The sequence below is a fragment of the Cherax quadricarinatus genome, chromosome 6 (assembly GCF_038502225.1).
Source record: "Cherax quadricarinatus isolate ZL_2023a chromosome 6, ASM3850222v1, whole genome shotgun sequence".
NCBI classification, from domain to species: Eukaryota; Metazoa; Arthropoda; class Malacostraca; order Decapoda; family Parastacidae; genus Cherax; species Cherax quadricarinatus.
Window position 1 is genome coordinate 12,230,514 of NC_091297.1, and position 20,670 is coordinate 12,251,183.

At 39.9% G+C, this 20,670-nt stretch overlaps 1 protein-coding gene across 1 annotated transcript in view; it reads right to left on the reverse strand.

The window, feature by feature from the left end:
- Window positions 1-13,802: 13,802 nt before the first annotated feature.
- The window catches only part of Dip-B (Dipeptidase B), a 28,253-nt gene continuing 21,385 nt past the window's right edge, over window positions 13,803-20,670 (reverse strand). Inside the window, exons 5-6 of the mRNA XM_070080320.1 lie at window positions 16,791-16,943; window positions 13,803-14,276 (exon numbers count right to left, since the gene is read on the reverse strand). Of these exons, the coding sequence (XP_069936421.1) occupies window positions 14,142-14,276; window positions 16,791-16,943 (288 nt within the window). The 3' untranslated portion in view covers window positions 13,803-14,141. The remainder of the gene's footprint in view (window positions 14,277-16,790; window positions 16,944-20,670) is intronic.

Here is a 20,670-nt window from a genome sequence, read left to right on the forward strand (position 1 = left end):
GGGTCCTTGATGCTAACAAGGGGCTTCCCTCAGGCTCCTTGATGCCAACAAGGGGCTCCTTGATACTAGTAAGGGGCTTCCCTCAGACTCTTTGATACTATCAAGGGGGTTCCCCTCAGGCTCCTTGATGCTAGCAAGGGGGTTCCCCTCAGACTCCTTGATTCTAGCAAGGGACTCCCCTCAGGTTCCTTGATGCTACCAAGGGGCTTCCCTCAGACTTCTTGATGCTAGCAAGAGGCTCTCCTCAGACTCCTTGATGCTAGCAAGGGGCTTCCCTGTGGCCAGTAAGCCTACATGCCTACTTCTCAGTTTCCTCTAGAGGTCTAGCCTGGTGGGCATGCCACTTCAGCCTGCCCACCCGTCTCTCACTCTGGCACCCAAGCTCCCTCAGTTAACAAGGCCTACTCCCCTCTCCCTCACTGGCATGGCCCCTTGGGCACAAAGACACAGCCTGTGTACCTAGATATCACAAATAAAGTAAGAAGCCTCCAAGCCTTATCATTCATCCCTATCCATTCCACTTCACCACAAACCTGTAAACATTGGTGGAAGTGGTGGTTGCAGCAGTTGTGTTGCCCAAGGAAGGAAGGAAGGAAGAGGAATGAAGTTGTCTTCACTTCATCACCCTACACAAGAAACATCTGTTTCTCAACGAGTTATCCTGATGTTGTATCTGCAAGTCTCAGCATCCAGACACAGGTACAAGCAGGATTTAGCCGAAATTTGCCAAATTTCTTTGAGAAATGTAAGTGGCGTCACCTGGCACTTCACAGCACCCCACGCAGTTTCTCAAGTCACGTGTTCAGCGTCACTTGTATGTTGCTGCTGTTGATTTTCAGCTCAGCACGGCTATTTCAGCAAGCAGGGGTGAGTTTGTGGTGATTTCTGCCTCCAGTGTGAGTGTTTCTCCCCGTGTTTGTGGGTGGGAGAGGAGGAAGCGGCCATTCCTTGCCTCACCCACGTTCGCCCTACTGTACGCCACAGCACCATACACCACTTGCCGCTACTCATTCCCCCTCTGCTGTTTCTATGAATAATCTGTGAATTCGTTGCCAGAGCTGTGTATTCGAGTGTCTGAGGTCATTCGAAGCCACATGGATCTACAAGCCACGTGGGTTAAGCCAGATCCCAAGCCATGCTGTGGTCTCCTGCCTGACTTCATGACGTCACCCACGATGATGCCCGACTTCACAAAGTCACTCATGATGCTGCCCGACCTCACGACGTCACTCCAGGACGTCACCTCTCGACGTCTGCTGACGTCACCTCATGATGTCACCCCGTGACATCACCTCATGACATCACGCTTGACATCACCACATGTCACACCAAGTGTTCTAGAAATTATTTCAGTATTGTCGAAGTTTGAAAGAAGATATATACCATGTGTTAATTAATGTCAGTCAGTGTTCTCACATGTTCATGTATGGCTTAGTGTCAATTTTTGCACAGAAAAGCGTCACTTGCTAGTAGCCATGCTGTGCCGCACGTGCAGTAGGTGTGTGCAGTTCCATGTGTCCTGTGTGGTCTTGAGCACATCTGTGTGTGGACCACAGTATATTCTGTGCCCAGACCAGTGTAGCGCCTCGTGTTACTTGCTACTTGTCACCCAGTGTGACCCGCATGTTTGACAGCTGACCTTAATCAGTTCAGGCATCAGTTACAAGCGTCTGAGCCCCTTGCCAGAAGAAGCCCTTTATCATTTCATCCACCACCTTGCTTGACACAATTAAACCAGTAAACATTGCCGTTCCTTGCCTCACCCACACTCGCCCTACTGTACGCCACCGCACCATTCACCACTCACCGCTACTCACTAACTCTCTGCTGTTTCTATGAATTCTCTGCGAATTCTTTGCCAGAGCTGTGTATCCAAGAGCCCGAGGTCATTCGAAGTCACATGGATCTACAAGCCACGTGGGTTAAGCCACATCCCAAAAGTCCTACACCAAATATTTTACTCCTTGGAGATTTTAATCTCCCTCATGTAAAATGGCACAACGTAATGTTATACCAGAAATATCCCCGGGAAGCACCCTGGCTCAACAGGTACATACCAGGGAAATAATGAGGTTTTGTGAAAAGTACTCTTTAAACCAACAGGTAATTGATCCCACTAGAAAATACCCTGGATTTGATATTCACAAACAACGAGGAACTGATCAGAGAGACAACAGTTTCCAAAACTATTTACTCTGATCATAACATCATAGAGGTTCAAACTAGTATTAACTCAGGGGTAGGAAACTGCATCGCTAAAGTTAGAGATGGGATGTTCAGTAAGTTTAATTTTAACAACCATAGAATTAACTGGGAAAAAATAAACCAAGAGCTATCAGACATACTCTGGGAATCAGACATGAGCACCCTAAATCCCCACCAGTGCCTAGAGAAGCTGAATACAGAAGCATACAAAGTGGTGAGAGTGGTGAGAGAGTGCAAAAGGAGAGCAGATGAAAGAGTGGGAGAGGCACTGTCAAGAAATTTTAATGAAAATAAGAAAAAATTTTGGAGTGAGTTAAACAAGTTAAGAAAGCCTAGGGAAAGTATGGATTTGTCAGTTAAAAACAGAGTAGGGGAGTTAGTAGATGGGGAGAGGGAGGTATTAGGTAGATGGCGAGAATATTTTGAGGAACTTTTAAATGTTAAGGAAGAAAGGGAGGCGGTAATTTCATGCATTGGCCAGGGAGGTATACCATCTTTTAGGAGTGAAGAAGAGCAGAATGTAAGTGTGGTGGAGGTACGTGAGGCATTACGTAGAATGAAAGGGGGTAAAGCAGCTGGAACTGATGGGATCATGACAGAAATGTTAAAAGCAGGGGGGGATATAGTGTTGGAGTGGTTGGTACTTTTGTTTAATAAATGTATGAAAGAGGGGAAGGTACCTAGGGATTGGCGGAGAGCATGTATAGTCCCTTTATATAAAGGGAAAGGGGACAAAAGAGATTGTAAAAATTATAGAGGAATAATTTTACTGAGTATACCAGGAAAAGTATACGGTAGGGTTATAATTGAAAGAATTAGAGGTAAGACAGAATGTAGAATTGCGGACGAGCAAGGAGGCTTCAGAGTGGGTAGGGGATGTGTAGATCAAGTGTTTACATTGAAGCATATATGTGAACAGTATTTAGATAAAGGTAGGGAAGTTTTTATTGCATTTATGGATTTAGAAAAGGCATATGATAGAGTGGATAGAGGAGCAATGTGGCAGATGTTGCAAGTACAGTGGACCCCCGGTTAACGAACTTTTTTCATTCCAGTAGTATGTTCAGGTGCCAGTACTGACCGAATTTTTTCCCATAAGGAATATTGTGAAGTAGATTAGTCCATTTCAGACCCCCAAACATACACGTACAAACGCACTTACATAAATACACTTACATAATTGGTCGCATTTGGAGGTGATCGTTAACCGGGGGTCCACTGTATATGGAATAGGTGGTAAGTTACTAAATGCTGTAAAGAGCTTTTATGAGGATAGTGAGGCTCAGGTTAGGGTGTGTACAAGAGAGGGAGAATACTTCCCGGTAAAAGTAGGTCTTAGACAGGGATGTGTAATGTCACCATGGTTGTTTAATATATTTATAGATGGGGTTGTAAAAGAAGTAAATGCTAGGGTGTTCGGGAGAGGGGTGGGATTAAATTATGGGGAATCAAATTCAAAATGGGAATTGACACAGTTACTTTTTGCTGATGATACTGTGCTTATGGGAGATTCTAAAGAAAAATTACAAAGGTTAGTGGATGAGTTTGAGAATGTGTGTAAAGGTAGAAAGTTGAAAGTGAACATAGAAAAGAGTAAGGTGATGAGGGTATCAAATGATTTAGATAAAGAAAAATTGGATATCAAATTGGGGAGGAGGAGTATGGAAGAAGTGAATGTTTTCAGATACTTGGGAGTTGACGTGTCGGCGGATGGATTTATGAAGGATGAGGTTAATCATAGAATTGATGAGGGAAAAAAGGTGAGTGGTGCGTTGAGGTATATGTGGAGTCAAAAAACGTTATCTATGGAGGCAAAGAAGGGAATGTATGAAAGTATAGTAGTACCAACACTCTTATATGGATGTGAAGCTTGGGTGGTAAATGCAGCAGCGAGGAGACGGTTGGAGGCAGTGGAGATGTCCTGTCTAAGGGCAATGTGTGGTGTAAATATTATGCAGAAAATTCGGAGTGTGGAAATTAGGAGAAGGTGTGGAGTTAATAAAAGCATTAGTCAGAGGGCAGAAGAGGGGTTGTTGAGGTGGTTTGGTCATTTAGAGAGAAAGGATCAAAGTAGAATGACATGGAAAGCATATAAATCTATAGGGGAAGGAAAGAGGGGTAGGGGTCGTCCTCGAAAGGGTTGGAAAGAGGGGGTAAAGGAGGTTTTGTGGGTGAGGGGCTTGGACTTCCAGCAAGCGTGCATGAGCGTGTTAGATAGGAGTGAATGGAGACGAATGATACTTGGGACCTGACGATCTGTTGGAGTGTGAGCAGGGTAATATTTAGTGAAGGGATTCAGGGAAACCGGTTATTTTCATATAGTTGGACTTGAGTCCTGGAAATGGGAAGTACAATGCCTGCACTTTAAAGGAGGGGTTTGGGATATTGGCAGTTTGGAGGGATATGTTGTGTATCTCTATACGTATATGCTTCTAAACTGTTGTATTCTGAGCACCTCTGCAAAAGCAGTGATAATGTGTGAGTGTGGTGAAAGTGTTGAATGATGATGAAAGTATTTTCTTTTTGGGGATTTTCTTTCTTTTTTTTTGGGTCACCCTGCCTCGGTGGGAGGCGGCCGACTTGTTGAAAAAAAAAAACAAAAAAAAAAAAAAACAAAGTATGTATGAAACATGTACCATTGAGGAAACCCAGAGAAAGATCAGATATAGAGAGAGCGTAGGAGATGGTACAGAAGAAGAAAACGGGTTACTGAACTGCTTAAAAACACAAATATGCTACAACAGAGGAAAGATAGACTTAGCAGAGAGATCACTGAATTAGAGCAAAAACTCAAAATGTCATACCTCACAGAAGAAGTACAAAGGGAACACAGGGCCATACAGGATATTGCAAGAAACCCGAAATATTTTTATTCCTACGCAAAATCCAAGCTAAGAACTACCTGTAGAATCGGACCACTACTGAGAGGAGACTCGTATACTGACGATGAACAGGAAACGAGTGAAATCCTAAAAGAACAGTATGAGTCGGTGTTCAGCAACCCACTAAATGACAGCAAGGTAGAAAATGTAGAAATATTTTTCACTCCAGAAGAAGGTCACACAGACCAACTAACTGACATTAGTACAAATCCCATAGATTTCGAAAAGAAATGGAAAACATGCCCACTCAGTCAGCACCTGGACCAGATTCATGGAATGCTCTATTTATAAAGAAGTGCAAAGTACCACTAGTACGAGCCCCCAGTATTCTTTGGAGAAAGAGCTTAGATCTAGGTGAAATACCGGAGGCCTTAAAGAGTGCAGACATAGCTCCTTTGCACAAGGGAGGTAGTGTAGCACTAGCTAAAAATTAAAGACCAGTAGCCCTAACCTCTCGCAACATAAAAATCTTCGAAAGAGTGATGAGACGGCAGGTTACAAATTTCATGGACCAGCACAACCAACATAGCCCGAACCAGCATGGTTTTAGAGCAGGATGATCATGTCTGTCACAGCTACTGAACCATTATGACAGAATTACGGAGGCACTGGAAGACAACCAAAACGCAGATGTGATTTACACAGATTTTGCAAAGGCATTTGACAAATGCAATCATGGAGTGATAGCGCACAAAATGAAGGCCATGGGCATTACGGGGAAGGTAGGCAGATGGATTTTCGGTTTCCTAACACACACAACACAAAAAGTAGTAGTGAACAGGACAAGATCCAGCATCAGCGAGGTCAAAAGCTCAGTGCCCCAAGGCACTGTCCTGGCACCTCTGCTGTTCCTCATCCTCATAGCAGACATAGACAAAAACACCCAGCACACTTTTGTATCATCATTTGCAGATGACACTAAAATAAGCATGAAAGTCAGTACGGTAGAGGACACTGAAAAAGTACAGGAAGACATAAACAGGGTTTTCCAGTAGGCAGTGGAAAACAACATGACGTTCAATGGTGATAAGTTCCAGCTGCTTAGGTATGGAAAGAATGAAGAACTCAAAAGGAGCACTATATACAAAACTGGAGAGGGTCACCAAATAGAACGTAAGGAACACGTAAAAGACCTAGGAATAATTATGTCAGCGGACCTTTCTTTTAAAGACAGCAACCACCCAGGGAGGTACTACCGTCCTGCCAAGTGAGTGTAAAATGAAAGCCTGTGATTGTTTTACATGATGGTAGGATTGCTGATGTCTTTTGTCTGTCTCATAAATATACAAGATTACAGGTACGTCTTCATACTTCTACTTACACTTAAGTCACACTACACATACATGTACACATTTATTTATACACACTCATCTGAGTTTTCTTTGATTTTATCTCAATAGTTCTTGGTCTTATTATTTTTCCTTTTATATCCATGGGGAAGTGGAATAAGAATCTTTCCTCCGTAAGCCATGCGTGTTGTAAAAGTCAACTAAAATGCCGGGAACAATGGGCTAGTAACCCCTTTTCCTGTAAAGATTACTAAAAAGAATAAGAAGAAAATTGTCAAAGTGGGAAGTCTGAATGTGCGTGGATGTTGTGCAAATGATAAGAAAGAGATGATTGTGGATGTTATGAATGAGAAGAAGCTGGATGTCCTGGCTTTAAGTGAAACAAAGCTTGAAGGGGGTGGGAGAGTTTCAATGGAGAGGAATAAATGGGATTAGGTCAGGGGTTTCAAATAGAGTTAGAGCTAAAGAAGGAGTAGCAATAATGTTGAAGGATAAGCTATGGCAGGAAAAGAGGGACTATAAATGTATTAATTCAAGGATTATGTGGAGTAAAATAAAGATTGGATGTGAAAAGTGGGTTATAATAAGCGTGTATGCACCTGGAGAAGAGAGAAGTGTAGAGGAGAGAGAGAGAGATTTTGGGAAATGTTGAGTGAATGCGTGGGGAGTTTTGAATCAAGTGTGAGAGTAATGGTGGTTGGGGATTTCAATGCTAAAGTGGGTAAAAATGTTATAGAGGGAGTAGTAGGTAAATTTGGGGTGACAGGGGTAAATGTAAATGGGGAGCCTTTAATTGAGATATGTGTAGAAAGAGATTTGGTAATAAGTAATACATATTTTATGAAAAAGAGGATAAATAAATATACAAGGTATGATGTAGCACGTAATGAAAGTAGTTTATTAGATTATGTATTGGTGGATAAAAGGTTGATGGGTAGGCTCCAGGATGTACATGTTTATAGAGGGGCAACTGATATATCGGATCATTATTTAGTTGTAGCTACAGTTAGAGTAAGAGGTAGATGGGAAAAGAGGAAGGTGGCAACAACAAGTAAGAGGGAGGTGAAAATGTATAAACTAAGGGAGGAGGAAGTTTGGGTGAGATATAAGCGACTATTGGCAGAAAGGTGGGCTAGTGCAAAGATGAGTAGCGGGGAGGTTGAAGAGGGTTGGAATAGTTTTAAAAATGCAGTATTAGAATGTGGGGCAGAAGTTTGTGGTTATAGGAGGGTGGGGGCAGGAGGAAAGATTGGTGGAATGATGAAGTAAAGGGTGTGATAAAAGAGAAAAAGGTAGCTTATGAGAGGTTTTTACAAAGCAGAAGTGTTATAAGAAGAGCAGAGTATATGGAGAGTAAAAGAAAGGTAAAGAGAGTAGTGAGAGAGTGCAAAAGGAGAGCAGATGATAGAGTGGGAGAGGCACTGTCAAGAAATTTTAATGAAAATAAGAAAAAATTTTGGAGTGAGCTAAACAAGTTAAGAAAGCCTAGGGAAAGTATGGATTTGTCAGTTAAAAACAGAGTAGGGGAGTTAGTAGATGGGGAGAGGGAGGTATTAGGTAGATGGCGAGAATATTTTGAGGAACTTTTAAATGTTAAGGAAGAAAGAGGCAGTAATTTCATGCACTGGTTAGGGAGGTATACCATCTTTTAGGAGTGAAGAAGAGCAGAATGTAAGTGTGGGGGAGGTACGCGAGGCATTACGTAGAATGAAAGGGGGTAAAGCAGCTGGAACTGATGGGATCATGACAGAAATGTTAAAAGCAGGGGGGGATATAGTGTTGGAGTGGTTGGTACTTTTGTTTAATAAATGTATGAAAGAGGGGAAGGTACCTAGGGATTGGCGGAGAGCATGTATAGTCCCTTTATATAAAGGGAAAGGGGACAAAAAAGACTGTAAAAATTATAGAGGAATAAGTTTACTGAGTATACCAGGAAAAGTGTACGGTAGGGTTATAATTGAAAGAATTAGAGGTAAGACAGAATGTAGGATTGCAGATGAGCAAGGAGGTTTCAGAGTGGGTAGGGGATGTGTAGATCAAGTGTTTACATTGAAGCATATATGTGAACAATATTTAGATAAAGGTAGGGAAGTTTTTATTGCATTTATGGATTTAGAAAAGGCATATGATAGAGTGGATAGAGGAGCAATGTGGCAGATGTTGCAAGTATATGGAATAGGTGGTAAGTTATTAAATGCTGTAAAGAGTTTTTATGAGGATAGTGAGGCTCAGGTTAGGAAGTGTAGAAGAGAGGGAGACTACTTCCCGGTAAAAGTAGGTCTTAGACAGGGATGTGTAATGTCACCATGGTTGTTTAATATATTTATAGATGGGGTTGTAAAGGAAGTAAATGCTAGGGTGTTCAGGAGAGGGGTGGGATTAAATTTTGGGGAATCAAATTCAAAATGGGAATTGACACAGTTACTTTTTGCTGATGATACTGTGCTTATGGGAGATTCTAAAGAAAAATTGCAAAGGTTAGTGGATGAGTTTGGGAATGTGTGTAAAGGTAGAAAGTTGAAAGTGAACATAGAAAAGAGTAAGGTGATGAGGGTGTCAAATGATTTAGATAAAGAAAAATTGGATATCAAATTGGGGAGGAGGAGTATGGAAGAAGTGAATGTTTTCAGATACTTGGGAGTTGACGTGTCGGCGGATGGATTTATGAAGGATGAGGTTAATCATAGAACTGATGAGGGAAAAAAGGTGAGTGGTGCATTGAGGTATATGTGGAGTCAAAAAACGTTATCTATGGAGGCAAAGAAGGGAATGTATGAAAGTATAATAGTACCAACACTCTTATATGGGTGTGAAGCTTGGGTGGTAAATGCAGCAGCGAGGAGACGGTTGGAGGCAGTGGAGATGTCCTGTTTAAGGGCAATGTGTGGTGTAAATATTATGCAGAAAATTCGGAGTGTGGAAATTAGGAAAAGGTGTGGAGTTAATAAAAGTATTAGTCAGAGGGCAGAAGAGGGGTTGTTGAGGTGGTTTGGTCATTTAGAGAGAATGGATCAAAGTAGAATGACATGGAAAGCATATAAATCTATAGGGAAAGGAAGGAGGGGTAGGGGTTGTCCTCGAAAGGGTTGGAAAGAGGGGGTAAAGGAGGTTTTGTGGGCAAGGGGCTTGGACTTCCAGCAAGCGTGCGTGAGCGTGTTAGATAGGAGTGAATGGAGACGAATGGTACTTGGGACCTGACGATCTGTTGGAGTGTGAGCAGGGTAATATTTAGTGAAGGGATTCAGGGAAGCCGGTTATTTTCATATAGTCGGACTTGAGTCCTGGAAATGGGAAGTACAATGCCTGCACTTTAAAGGAGGGGTTTGGGATATTGGCAGTTTGGAGGGATATGTTGTGTATCTTTATATGTGTATGCATCTAAACTGTTGTATTCTGAGCACCTCTGCAAAAACAGTGATAATGTGCGAGTGTGGTGAAAGTGTTGAATGATGATGAAAGTATTTTCTTTTTGGGGATTTTCTTTCTTTTTTGGGTCACCCTGCCTCGGTGGGAGATGGCCGACTTTTTTTTTTTTTTTTTTCAACAAGACAAAGATGACGACAGCCAGAAAGATGACAGGGTGGGTATTGAGAACTTTCAAAACAAGGGAAACAATGCCGATGGTGACACACTTCAAATTGCAAGTGCTCTCTCAATTAGAATATTGCTCAGTGCTGACGGCCCCATACAGGGCAGGAGAAATATCGGAGCTGGAACAAATACAGAGATCGTTTATGGCTCACATTGAGCCAGTAAAGCACCTAAACTAATGGGAACGCCTGCAAGTCTTGAACATGTATTCATTGGAGCGGAGGAGAGAGAGGTACGTGACAATATATACCTGGAAGGTACTCGAGGGTTTGGTCCCAAATCTGCACACTGCCATAACATACTGGAGTGAGAGATATGGGAGGAAGTGTAAAATAAACCCAGTGAGGAGCATGGGTGTAGTGGGGACAATAAGGGAACACTGTATCAACATCCGGGGTCCCAGACTTTTCAACATCTTACCAGAAGATATCAGAAACACTGCTGGAACAAGTGTTGAAGCCTTCAAGAAGAAACTAGACAAGTATCTTCACCAGGTGCCAGATCAACCAGGCTGTGATGGATATGTGGGGCAGCAGGCCTTCAGCAGTAACAGCCTGGTTGACCAGGCGAGCATCAGACTAGCCTGGCCCACGGCCGGGCTCAGAGAGTACATATACTCTCGAAATTCTTCAAAGGTATATCAAAGGTATGCATTTTTTAGGTCTACCTATATTGCTCACGTAATACGTATATGATAGTGTAAATGTGTTATCAGGCTTTTATATGCATTTGAAAGTGAAAAAAGGCAAAGATTAACTTTACAGCTATTTTTGCTGTACAGCAGTAGCCTGGAACCTAACCTGCAGTACCCTCCTGTAACATAATTCATTACTGGGTTTGGCATTTAGCTTAATAATGATAATACTAAAATCATGAGAACATATGTATACTATGTTTAACCTGTGACCCTATCAAACTTTGTATTTTTTTTACTTACATTACCTAACAGAATACTTCATTCTATTGAATGCTCAGCAACTCAGCAAATGACTATATGACCTGTCTTTGAAATACTCATTTGTGCTTAATTGTTATTTGTTTACTATAATTTTTACCACTGAATATATCATTGCTTAGTTAATCTTAAGCCTGCCCATAATACTCTGCATACAAGGGACTTTGGCATGTTACACTTAACCACTGTATTTCTTTGTATATCTATGTATCATGTCCAAATTAATAATAAATAAATAAATGTAAAGACAAATTTCTGAATAAAGGCCTCATGAAATGTTTTGGGTGAAGGAGTTATGAGAAATGCAAATATATATTATCTATATGTTGTTTACAGGATACATTTTAATCATTTGAAAATTACAGATTAATACTTTAGTTCCGTTCAGAATTTATTAAGAAATTTTATCTACAGTATTATTTTATGGTCCACCTCTTGAATGACTGATATGAATCAGCTCCTTTCACATACAGGTTTAAACCCCTAAATTGGTTTCTATCCATCCTGCCAAACTTCTTCACATTTACAAACGTTGCTTAACTGCCACATCCTCTTGTTCTGGATCCTTTGGTCAGCAGTGATCATGTTACCCATGTTTCTCCATGGACATGAGTTTTAGCTCATTTTATCTCTCGGCTCTGGTACCAGAGCCAAAAGTTTGCTTTACTGGTGCATATTTGAGCTTTTGATTGGTCATATAGTCATAAAATAACTTCAGAAAGGCTTTGTTAGGTCACTGAAGGCTATGCTTACTGTTGCCAGCCTAGTATATGATGATGTTAATATGCTTGTGTGCTTCAGGAGTCATTTATGTAAAATATCTTAAAATGTATGTGGAACAATACTTAATTCTATCCTCAAATTAACCAATACTAGCTTAATAAAACAACAGCATGAAAGCTATTAAAAGTTTAATAAAAATTACAGTACATATATGAACTCGGAATTCAAGGTCTCTGAATATCACAGATGCGTTTACTTGACTTTCTAAGAGCTTTCAATGTAATTATGAAAAACAAAATTTAAGTACCAACCTTAAGATCAAAAATTTCTGGAGCATTCAGCACTATGACCCTTTCAGGTTTAGCACTTAATTTTAATATATTATTATTACACAGGAGAGTTCAACCATATTTTAACATTCAAATTTTAGCTACAGTTTTGTGCATTTTTCATTTAATTCTAGTTACCAATATCCCACCTCTAACTTTATCTACCATAAAATGGTAAAGCCTTAGGTATTAGATGCCATCCAATAAAAAAATATACAGTGGACCCTCAGATATCGGCCATTCCAGATATCGGCCAAATCGGATTTTGGCCGCTTTTTTGGCCGAAATTCTATCCTGGATTTTGACAGGCACCTCGGAAATTGGCCATAATGGACACATCTGCCCACCACGCTCATGAGTCAGTCTGGCTGTGTCTCTCGGTGAGTGAGCAAGACTCTACGCATTCATCCAAACATTTCGTTATAATCCATAGCTTTTTGTGGTTGTTTATCGAGTGCGACTGTGAAATAAGCCACGATGGGCCCAAAGAAAGTTCCTAGTGCCAGCCCTTTGGTAAAGGGCTGAGAGAGAGGGGAAAACGTGCCTTCTTCAGCGAGTCAGTGATTCTACGATATGTTCGATACAAAAGCAGCAGGAGCTGATAAAGGCTATAGTGCCAGCCAGGGATAAAGTGTAGCATTAACAGTGTAGCAAGTAAGTTAAGCGATTAAGTGATCGAAAAAGGACGACACGAAACTAAATCCTCCAATGTTGTTGGAGGTATATAAGGCCACTGACATCATATGCTGCCCTGCATATCTTCCACCACCCTAAACCTTTGCCAGCATCTCAATAACCATTTATTTCTTTACATTCTCCATAATAACCACTTTATTTCTTTACATTCTCTATTATGTTTTTATACAATATTTCTTGTTTATAAATTACGTACATTGTTTCAGTGTGACTAGTGGTGTTTCAGTGTTACTAGTAATGTGAGTAGTGGTGGTAGCCGCTGCCGCCACCACTATCACCACTATACGCTTATGCTGTCAGTGGCCCTGAAAAACCCAGCAACACTACTACCACCACCACCACCACCACTAGTCACATACGTAATGACATATTTTATTGATTCTAGAGTATATATCATGTTTGTATGTTATTAATATTGTTCATTATGTGATAATATATGAATTAGCAGCGCTGTATAGTCCTTGTGGCTTAGCGCTTCTTTTTGATTATAATAATAATAATAATCATTGCTTAGTTAATCTTAAGTTAATTTTAAGCCAGCCCGTAATGCTATGCATAGTATAAGTGGCTTTGGCATACTGCTCTTATCTGTATTTTTTTTGTACCTCTGTATGTGTGCACAAATTGGAAATAAATAAATAAATAAATAAATAAATTGTGATAGATAAATAAGCTGTTGATATTAGCACCAACAAGAGTCTTCAATAAAGGTAAAAGTGATGTTAAATGTTCATTTATTCATGTCATTAGTCATTTTATTTAGTTCTCATTGTTTTGTGTATGTAAAATATAGTTAATCTTTAAAAAATGTATTTTTTGTTAATATTTTTGGGTGTCCGGAACGGATTAATTGTCTCTTTCTTTCTTTCAACACACCAGCCGTATCCCACCGAGGTGGGGTGGCCCAAAAGGAAAAACAAAAGTTTCTCCTTTCATATTTAGTAATATATACAGGAGAAGGGGTTACTAGCCCCTTGCTCCTGGCATTTTAGTCGCCTCTTACAACACGCATAGCTTACGGAGGAAGAATTCTGTTCCACTTCCCCATGGAGATAAGAGGAAATAAACAAGAAACAAGAGCTAGTAAGAAAATAGAAGAAAACCCAGAGGGGTGTGTATACATATGCTTGTACATGTATGTGTAGTGTGACCTAAGTGTAAGCAGAAGTAGCAAGACGTACCTGAAACCTTGCATGTTTATGAGACAGAAAAAACACCAGCAATCCTACCATCGTGTAAAACAATTACAGGCTTACGTTTTACACTCACTTGGCAGGACGGTAGTACCTCCCTGGGCGGTTGCTGTCTACCAACCTACTACCTAGGCGGATTAATTGTATTTACATTAATTCTTATGAGAAATATTATTTCAGTTTTCGACCTTTTTGGATTTAGGACGACCTTCTGGAACGGATTACAACCGATAACCGAGGGTCCACTGTAATAGCCTGTCAAACCAACAACTTATAAATCAGAAGGCACTCGGAATGAAAGCTTTGGTGAGGGCAAGAATTGGAGCACCAGAAGGAATGCCAGGAAATGGTCCTGATGATCCAGCAATATCCAGGTGAGAGTATTTTAGTGGCTGACTGCTATCCTTTCCATGCTGAAAGAAAATCTTTATGTAATTTCACTGGTTGTAAATGTTAAGACAATATATCTAAGGAAAGAAAACAAGATTAGCATGCAGGATATGCACAAAGGCAGAGCTTTCTTTCTTTTCTTTCAACACACCGGCCGTATCCCACCGAGGCGGGGTGGCCCAAAAGGAAAAACGAAAGTTTCTCCTTTTACATTTAGTAATATATACAGGAGAAGGGGTTGCTAGCCCCTACAAAATTCCCTTAAGCAGAGATCTAGATATGAGAGTAAGTAAGTAAGTAAGTTTATTCAGGTATACACAATACAGTTACATATTATTATTATTATTATTACAATCAAAAAAGAAGAATACAGTTACATAGAATTATCATACATAGCAGCATATGTGTAGAGAACCTGGGATAACCCAAAAAAGTCAGACAGAGTGACTTATTTCCATTGGGGTCCTTTTACCTTATTATTATAATATAAAGGTTATAATATTTTCTTATTATTCTATAATGAAGATAACATCTTATTATCATACTAAAAAGACTATCTACTACACGAGGGTCATTAAGACTATCTACAATACGAGGGTCATTAAGACTATCTACTACCCGAGGGTCATTACGACTATCTACAATACGAGGGTCATTACTAGGGATAAGGTAAAATTTACACGTATTTTAGCTAAAAAATAGAAAATCATTCCCCTCCCTTTCTGTTGCTTCATTCATCAGACACTTTTTGGCAGTCTTCTTGAACTGGTTCAAGCTATGACTGGCCTTGACATTTGTGGGTAGTCTGTTCCATTCCTTTATTGCTGTACAATAAAAGGTGTTTGAAGCCTGGCCACTGACTGTGGGTACTACAAAGTTGTGCTCTCTCCCCCTAGTACTATGATTGCTTTGGTTCCCAACCTTGACAAAATTGACAGCAAGATATTCTGGACACTGTTCGTGAGCAATTTTATAAACATGATTTAGCTTCAGTTGTTTTACTCTGTCTTCAACATTCAGCATATCCAACTGCTGTAATTCATCCTGGCCTACATGTTCTCTTGGTCCCAGCCCCAGGATGAATCTTACGATTTTTTGAAGACATTTAGTAGAATGTTACAGATGCACCTCATAATATTGTGAAAGCATCATTGTTTCTTAATTAGGTATCCCTGAAGAGAATAGTCAGAGGGTATTATGCTATAGGTACTAGGCTTCTTTGGTGTGTACATCTAAAACTCCTGGGTCTCTTGGACTTCATGGAAGGTTTCAGATATTACTCCTAGGTCTGTTGAGGGCACTAAGCTGCTACTGCAACTGCTCTGCCTCCTCAGGGTATGGAGGCTCAACTACTAGGCCTCTCATGAGGGCCTAGTTGTAGGGTATGTGATATGAGGAATACCACTCTTCCATGAAGAGCAGTAACATTTATAAACTAAAGTAAGAGTAAAACATAATTCACAGGCAGGACTTATTTTTGCTTCAAAATGCACAAAAAAATTAAAGTTCCATACATATAGTATTAATATAGCACAGTAGTCCCCGCGTATCGGAGGGGCATATGTTCCAAGACCTACCATGGATACCTAAAACCCTATATGTACAGTGGACCCCCAGTTTACGATATTATTTCATTCCAGAAATATGTTCAGGTGCCAGTACTGACCGAATTTGTTCCCATAAGGAATATTGTGAATTAGGTTAGTCCATTTCAGATCCCCAAACATACACATACAAACGCATTTACATAAATACACTTACATAATTGGTCGCATTGGGAGGTGATCGTAAACCGGGGGTCCACTCTACAGTATAAGTCATTTTTCATTTACATACATACATATCATAAAGTTTAAGTGATAAATTATGCAAATAAATCTAGACTTAGCACTTCTTCACTAATGGGAAGCATTTCACAGATTCTCTTAGGCTTTGAAGAACTGCCAGCATCACCACTGCTGCATTTTAGGGCCAATATTAAGCAAAATTAAGGGTTATTTTTGGGCCACAGTAAACAGTGGATAACTGAAACTGCAGATACCGAATCTGTGGATATGGGGGTTCTGCTGTACTAATATTTGTGTGTAGTCTCTACATGTGACAAAAGACTTGAGAGGGCATTATTTTGTGTGCAGGTAAGTATATACAGGTCGGCCATCACTAATCCAGCGTCATCGGGACCTGTAGTGTGCCGGATTACAGAGTGGTTAGGCTAGAATGCACTTAATTAACCTATCAATAGAGAGACTTTTGCTACATCTTCCTCACTTTCATCACTGCTTTCTCCTCCACTGGCTTGCTGCTGTGGATTTACAACCATCTGCACAATTTCTGTGTCAGTATAATGATGAAATTTGAGTCAGTATGATGATGAAATTTGAAATTATACTAGCTGAAATTAGTGCCGGATTACTGATAGAACCAGATAACTGATTGCCAGATTAGTGATGGCCGACCTGTATTATTTAGCTGAGAATGTATACAATTAAGTACTGTGAACAGAGTGCATTAGTTTTTCTCAGAATTCAACAACTTACCTTGTCAAGACCCGATGACATTACAAGGAATGCAGAGGGAGTCTGATGTCCACGAGGTGTGCGTGATGAAGGTAAATTGTTGCACTGTAGTACATCTTCATATTCACTTTTGCCACAGTGAAAGTCGTAATCTTCACGACGAATGGTTGAAATCTGGAACAAAAAAATAATTTAAACTAATAAAATTATAATTGATTTATCTGCATTATAACAAACCAACTGATCCTTCTTATTGTCATGTACCATGCTAATGCTTTTATCTACTTACATATTTTTTGTCATATTTATTGAAGAAATTTGAAAGTGAATACTGATTAGAGTAAGGCGATGAGGGTATCAAACGAGATGGGTGAAGAAAAATTGGATATCACATTGGAGGGAGGGCGTATGGAAGAAGTGAATGTGTTCAGATGTGTTCACTTGTCAGCAGATGAGTTTATGAAGGATGAGGTGAAAAAAAAGGGAGGGTGGTGCACTGAGGTATCTGTGGAGACAAAGAATGTTATCCATGGAGGCAAAGAAGGGAATATGAAAGTATAGTGGTACCAACACTCTTATATGGGTGTGAAGCTTGGGTTGTAAATGCTGTAGCAAGAAGGCTGTGCTGTATGACCCTTGTAGGTTTAGCATTTCTTTTTGATTATAATAATAATGTAGCAAGGAGGAGGCTGGAGGCAGTGGAGATGTCATGTATAAGGGCAATGTGTGGTGTAAATATTATGCAAAGAATTCGTAGTGTGGAAATTAGGTGGTGTAGAGTTACTGAAAGTATTATTCAGAGGGCTGAGGAGGGGTTGTTGAGGTGATTTGGTCATTTAGACTTGGAGGGTATATTTATTTATTTTTATTTATTTATTTATTTTATGTCTTTGCAAAAAGTACATTGAGATTTTGTATTTACAATAGTGGGTTGCAATGCAAAGAGAGCCTCTATTATGCCTAGGCATTATGGGCCAACTTAACATTATTGGCTTACAGACTACTTAACACTAAGGATTATATCATAGTTGTACAGTAGGATAGTAATTATTTCATAGTTGTACAGTAGATTATTAATTATAAGTGAATCAAATTTGTATAAGACAAAAGATATATTCGTATATTCAAGAATGCTTTTTATGAAAACAATTATTCAATTATATTCCTGTCAACAATGGATAAAAGGTTCAAAGTAATTGTTGAAGTTATGATGTGGGAGTACATAAGTGAGTATGTATGTACTGAGTATTTAGCATTTAGTCTAGGGTGATTAAGTGGCTTTTAAGAAGAGTCTTACATTGATTGTCAGACCGGGTTACTTTAATATCTTCTGGTAATGAATTCCATATTTTGGGGCCCTTTATGTGCATAGAGTTTTTACACAGTGTGATATGGACACGAGGTATATCAAAAAGAGATCTGTGTCTTGTGTTGTGGTCATGTGTCCTGTTTAAGTTGGTGAGGAGGAGTTTGAGTGGAGAGTTTATATTTGCGTGTATTGTTCTGTGTATGTAATAGGCACATGAATAAATATGGATGTTCTTAATGGTGAGAAGATTCAGACTTTTGAAAATTGGTGGAGTATGCTGGCGGGAGTGGGAATTTGTTATCATTCTTACTGCTGCCTTTTGCTGGGTTATTAGGGGTTTTAGGTGATTGGATGTTGTTGATCCCCATGCACAACTTCCATACGTAAGATAAGGGTATATGAGTGAATAGTACAGTGCCAGGAAAGCTGATTGTGGAATGTAGTACCTTATCTTTGATAGTATGCCTACAGCCTTGGTGATTTGTTGTATATGTGTCTGGAATTAAGGCTACTGTCAAGGTGGATATCTAGGAATTTTCCCTCTGTGAGACTTGTGACTGATGATCTGTTTAGCGTTATGTTAATTGGATCATTTGCAGCTTTGTTTCCAAACTGAATGAAATAGGTTTTATCAGTATTCAGGGTAAGTTTACTAGTCATCATCCAGGCAGATATTTTCTGCAATTCGGCATTGACTCTGTTTGCTAGTATGACTGTGTTTGGGTGGGAAAAGACATATGTAGTGTCATCTGCAAATAATATGGGTTTGAGTAGCTGTGATGCATTCGGTAGATCACTGATGTAGATGAGAAAGAGGAGTGGTCCAAGGACACTTCCTTGTGAGACTCCTACTGTGATTGGTTGGGTGGAAGAGTTTGCATCATTTGCATACACATATTGAGTTCTGTTACTAGGGTATGATTTTAGGTAGTTGAGGGAGTGGCCTCTGATACCATTGTGCGTTAATTTGGAGTACAGCAGTTCATGGTCGACTGTATCGAAAGCTTTACATAAATCAATGAAAATGCCCAGCAGGACTTCTTTCTTTTCGAGTGCGGTATATATTAGTTCTAGCATCATTTGTGCTTTTATTATTCCTGAATCCAAACTGACAAGGGTTTAATATGTTGTGTGAGACGAGGTAGGAATAGATCCATCTATGAATTAATTTTTCAAAGATTTTAGAGAGCAGTGGTAAGTTAGATATTGGTCTATAGTTATTCAAGTCAGCTTGGTCACCTCCTTCATGGATCGGAGTGACCCTCGCTATTTTGAGGATTGTTGGGAAGGTAGATGATTCAATGGATTTGTTAAAGAGCGTTGCAATAATTGGTGACAATACTTGAGAAGCTTTTTTGTACATAAAAGCAGGCAAGTTGTTTATGTCTCCTGCCTTGCTTTTAAGGGTGTTTATGATGAGCATAACTTCTATGGGGTTGGTTGGAGCTAGGAATAGCGTATTTGGGTAGGTACCTATGAGGTAGTCTGATGGATGGGTGTTTGTGCTTGGTATTTTGTTCACTAGATTTTTTCCTATGGTGGAGAAGAAAACATTGAGTCTGTTTGCTGTTTCAGTAGGTGTGAGTAGGGGTTCATCTGATTTTGTTAGTTTGTTTTGTTTTGTTTTTGGATAACTTTTTAGTTCCAAGAGTTTCAGACAGAGTTTTCCAGGTTTTTTTCATGTCACCTTTGATGTTATGTAATCTGTTTTCATAATAAATTTTTTTAGATCTTCTTATCAGGCTGGTAAGTGCTATAGTGGATGGATGGAGGGGTAGGGGTTACCCTAGGAAAAGATGGAGGGAGAGGATAAAAGAGGTTTTGTGTGCAAGGGACTTGAACATACAGCATGTCTATGTTAGATAGGAATGAATGGAGATGAATGGTTTTGGGGACTTGACGAGCTGTTTGAGTGTGAGCAAAGTAATATTTTGTGAAGGGATTCAGAGAAACTGATTAGCCAGACTTGAGTCCTGGAGGTGGAAGGTACAATGCCTGCACTTTAAAGGAGGAGTTTCGGATATTGACTGTTTGGAGTAACATCTGAACTGTTGTATCTGAGTATCTCTGCAGAGACTGATGGTGAAAGTTTCTTTCTTTTTTGGGTCACCCTGCCTCAGTGGGAGATGGCCAGCGTGTTAAAAAACAAATCTTTAACGCCTTTATATACAAACACGTAAAACGTTTGATGTTCATTTAAGCTTTTCTTTTCTTTTTCTCAACACGTCGGTCGTTTCCCACTGAGGCAGGGTGACCCAAAAAGAAAATCCCCAAAAAGAAAAACACTTTCATCATTCAACACTTTCACTTCACTCATACATAATCAGTGTCTTTGCAGAGGTGCTCAGATACAACAGTTTAGAAGTCCCTCCAATTGCCAATATCCCAAACCCCTCCTTTAAGGTGTAAGCACTGTACTTTAAAGGAGGGGTTTGGGATATTGGCAGTTGGAGGGACTTCTAAACTGTCGTATCTGAGTGCCTCTGCAAAGACAGTGATTATGTATGAGGTGAAAATGATGAATGATAAAAGTTTTTCTTTTTGGGGATTTTCTTGTCATGTACACTGTTATTTAGTTGTAATCACATGGAA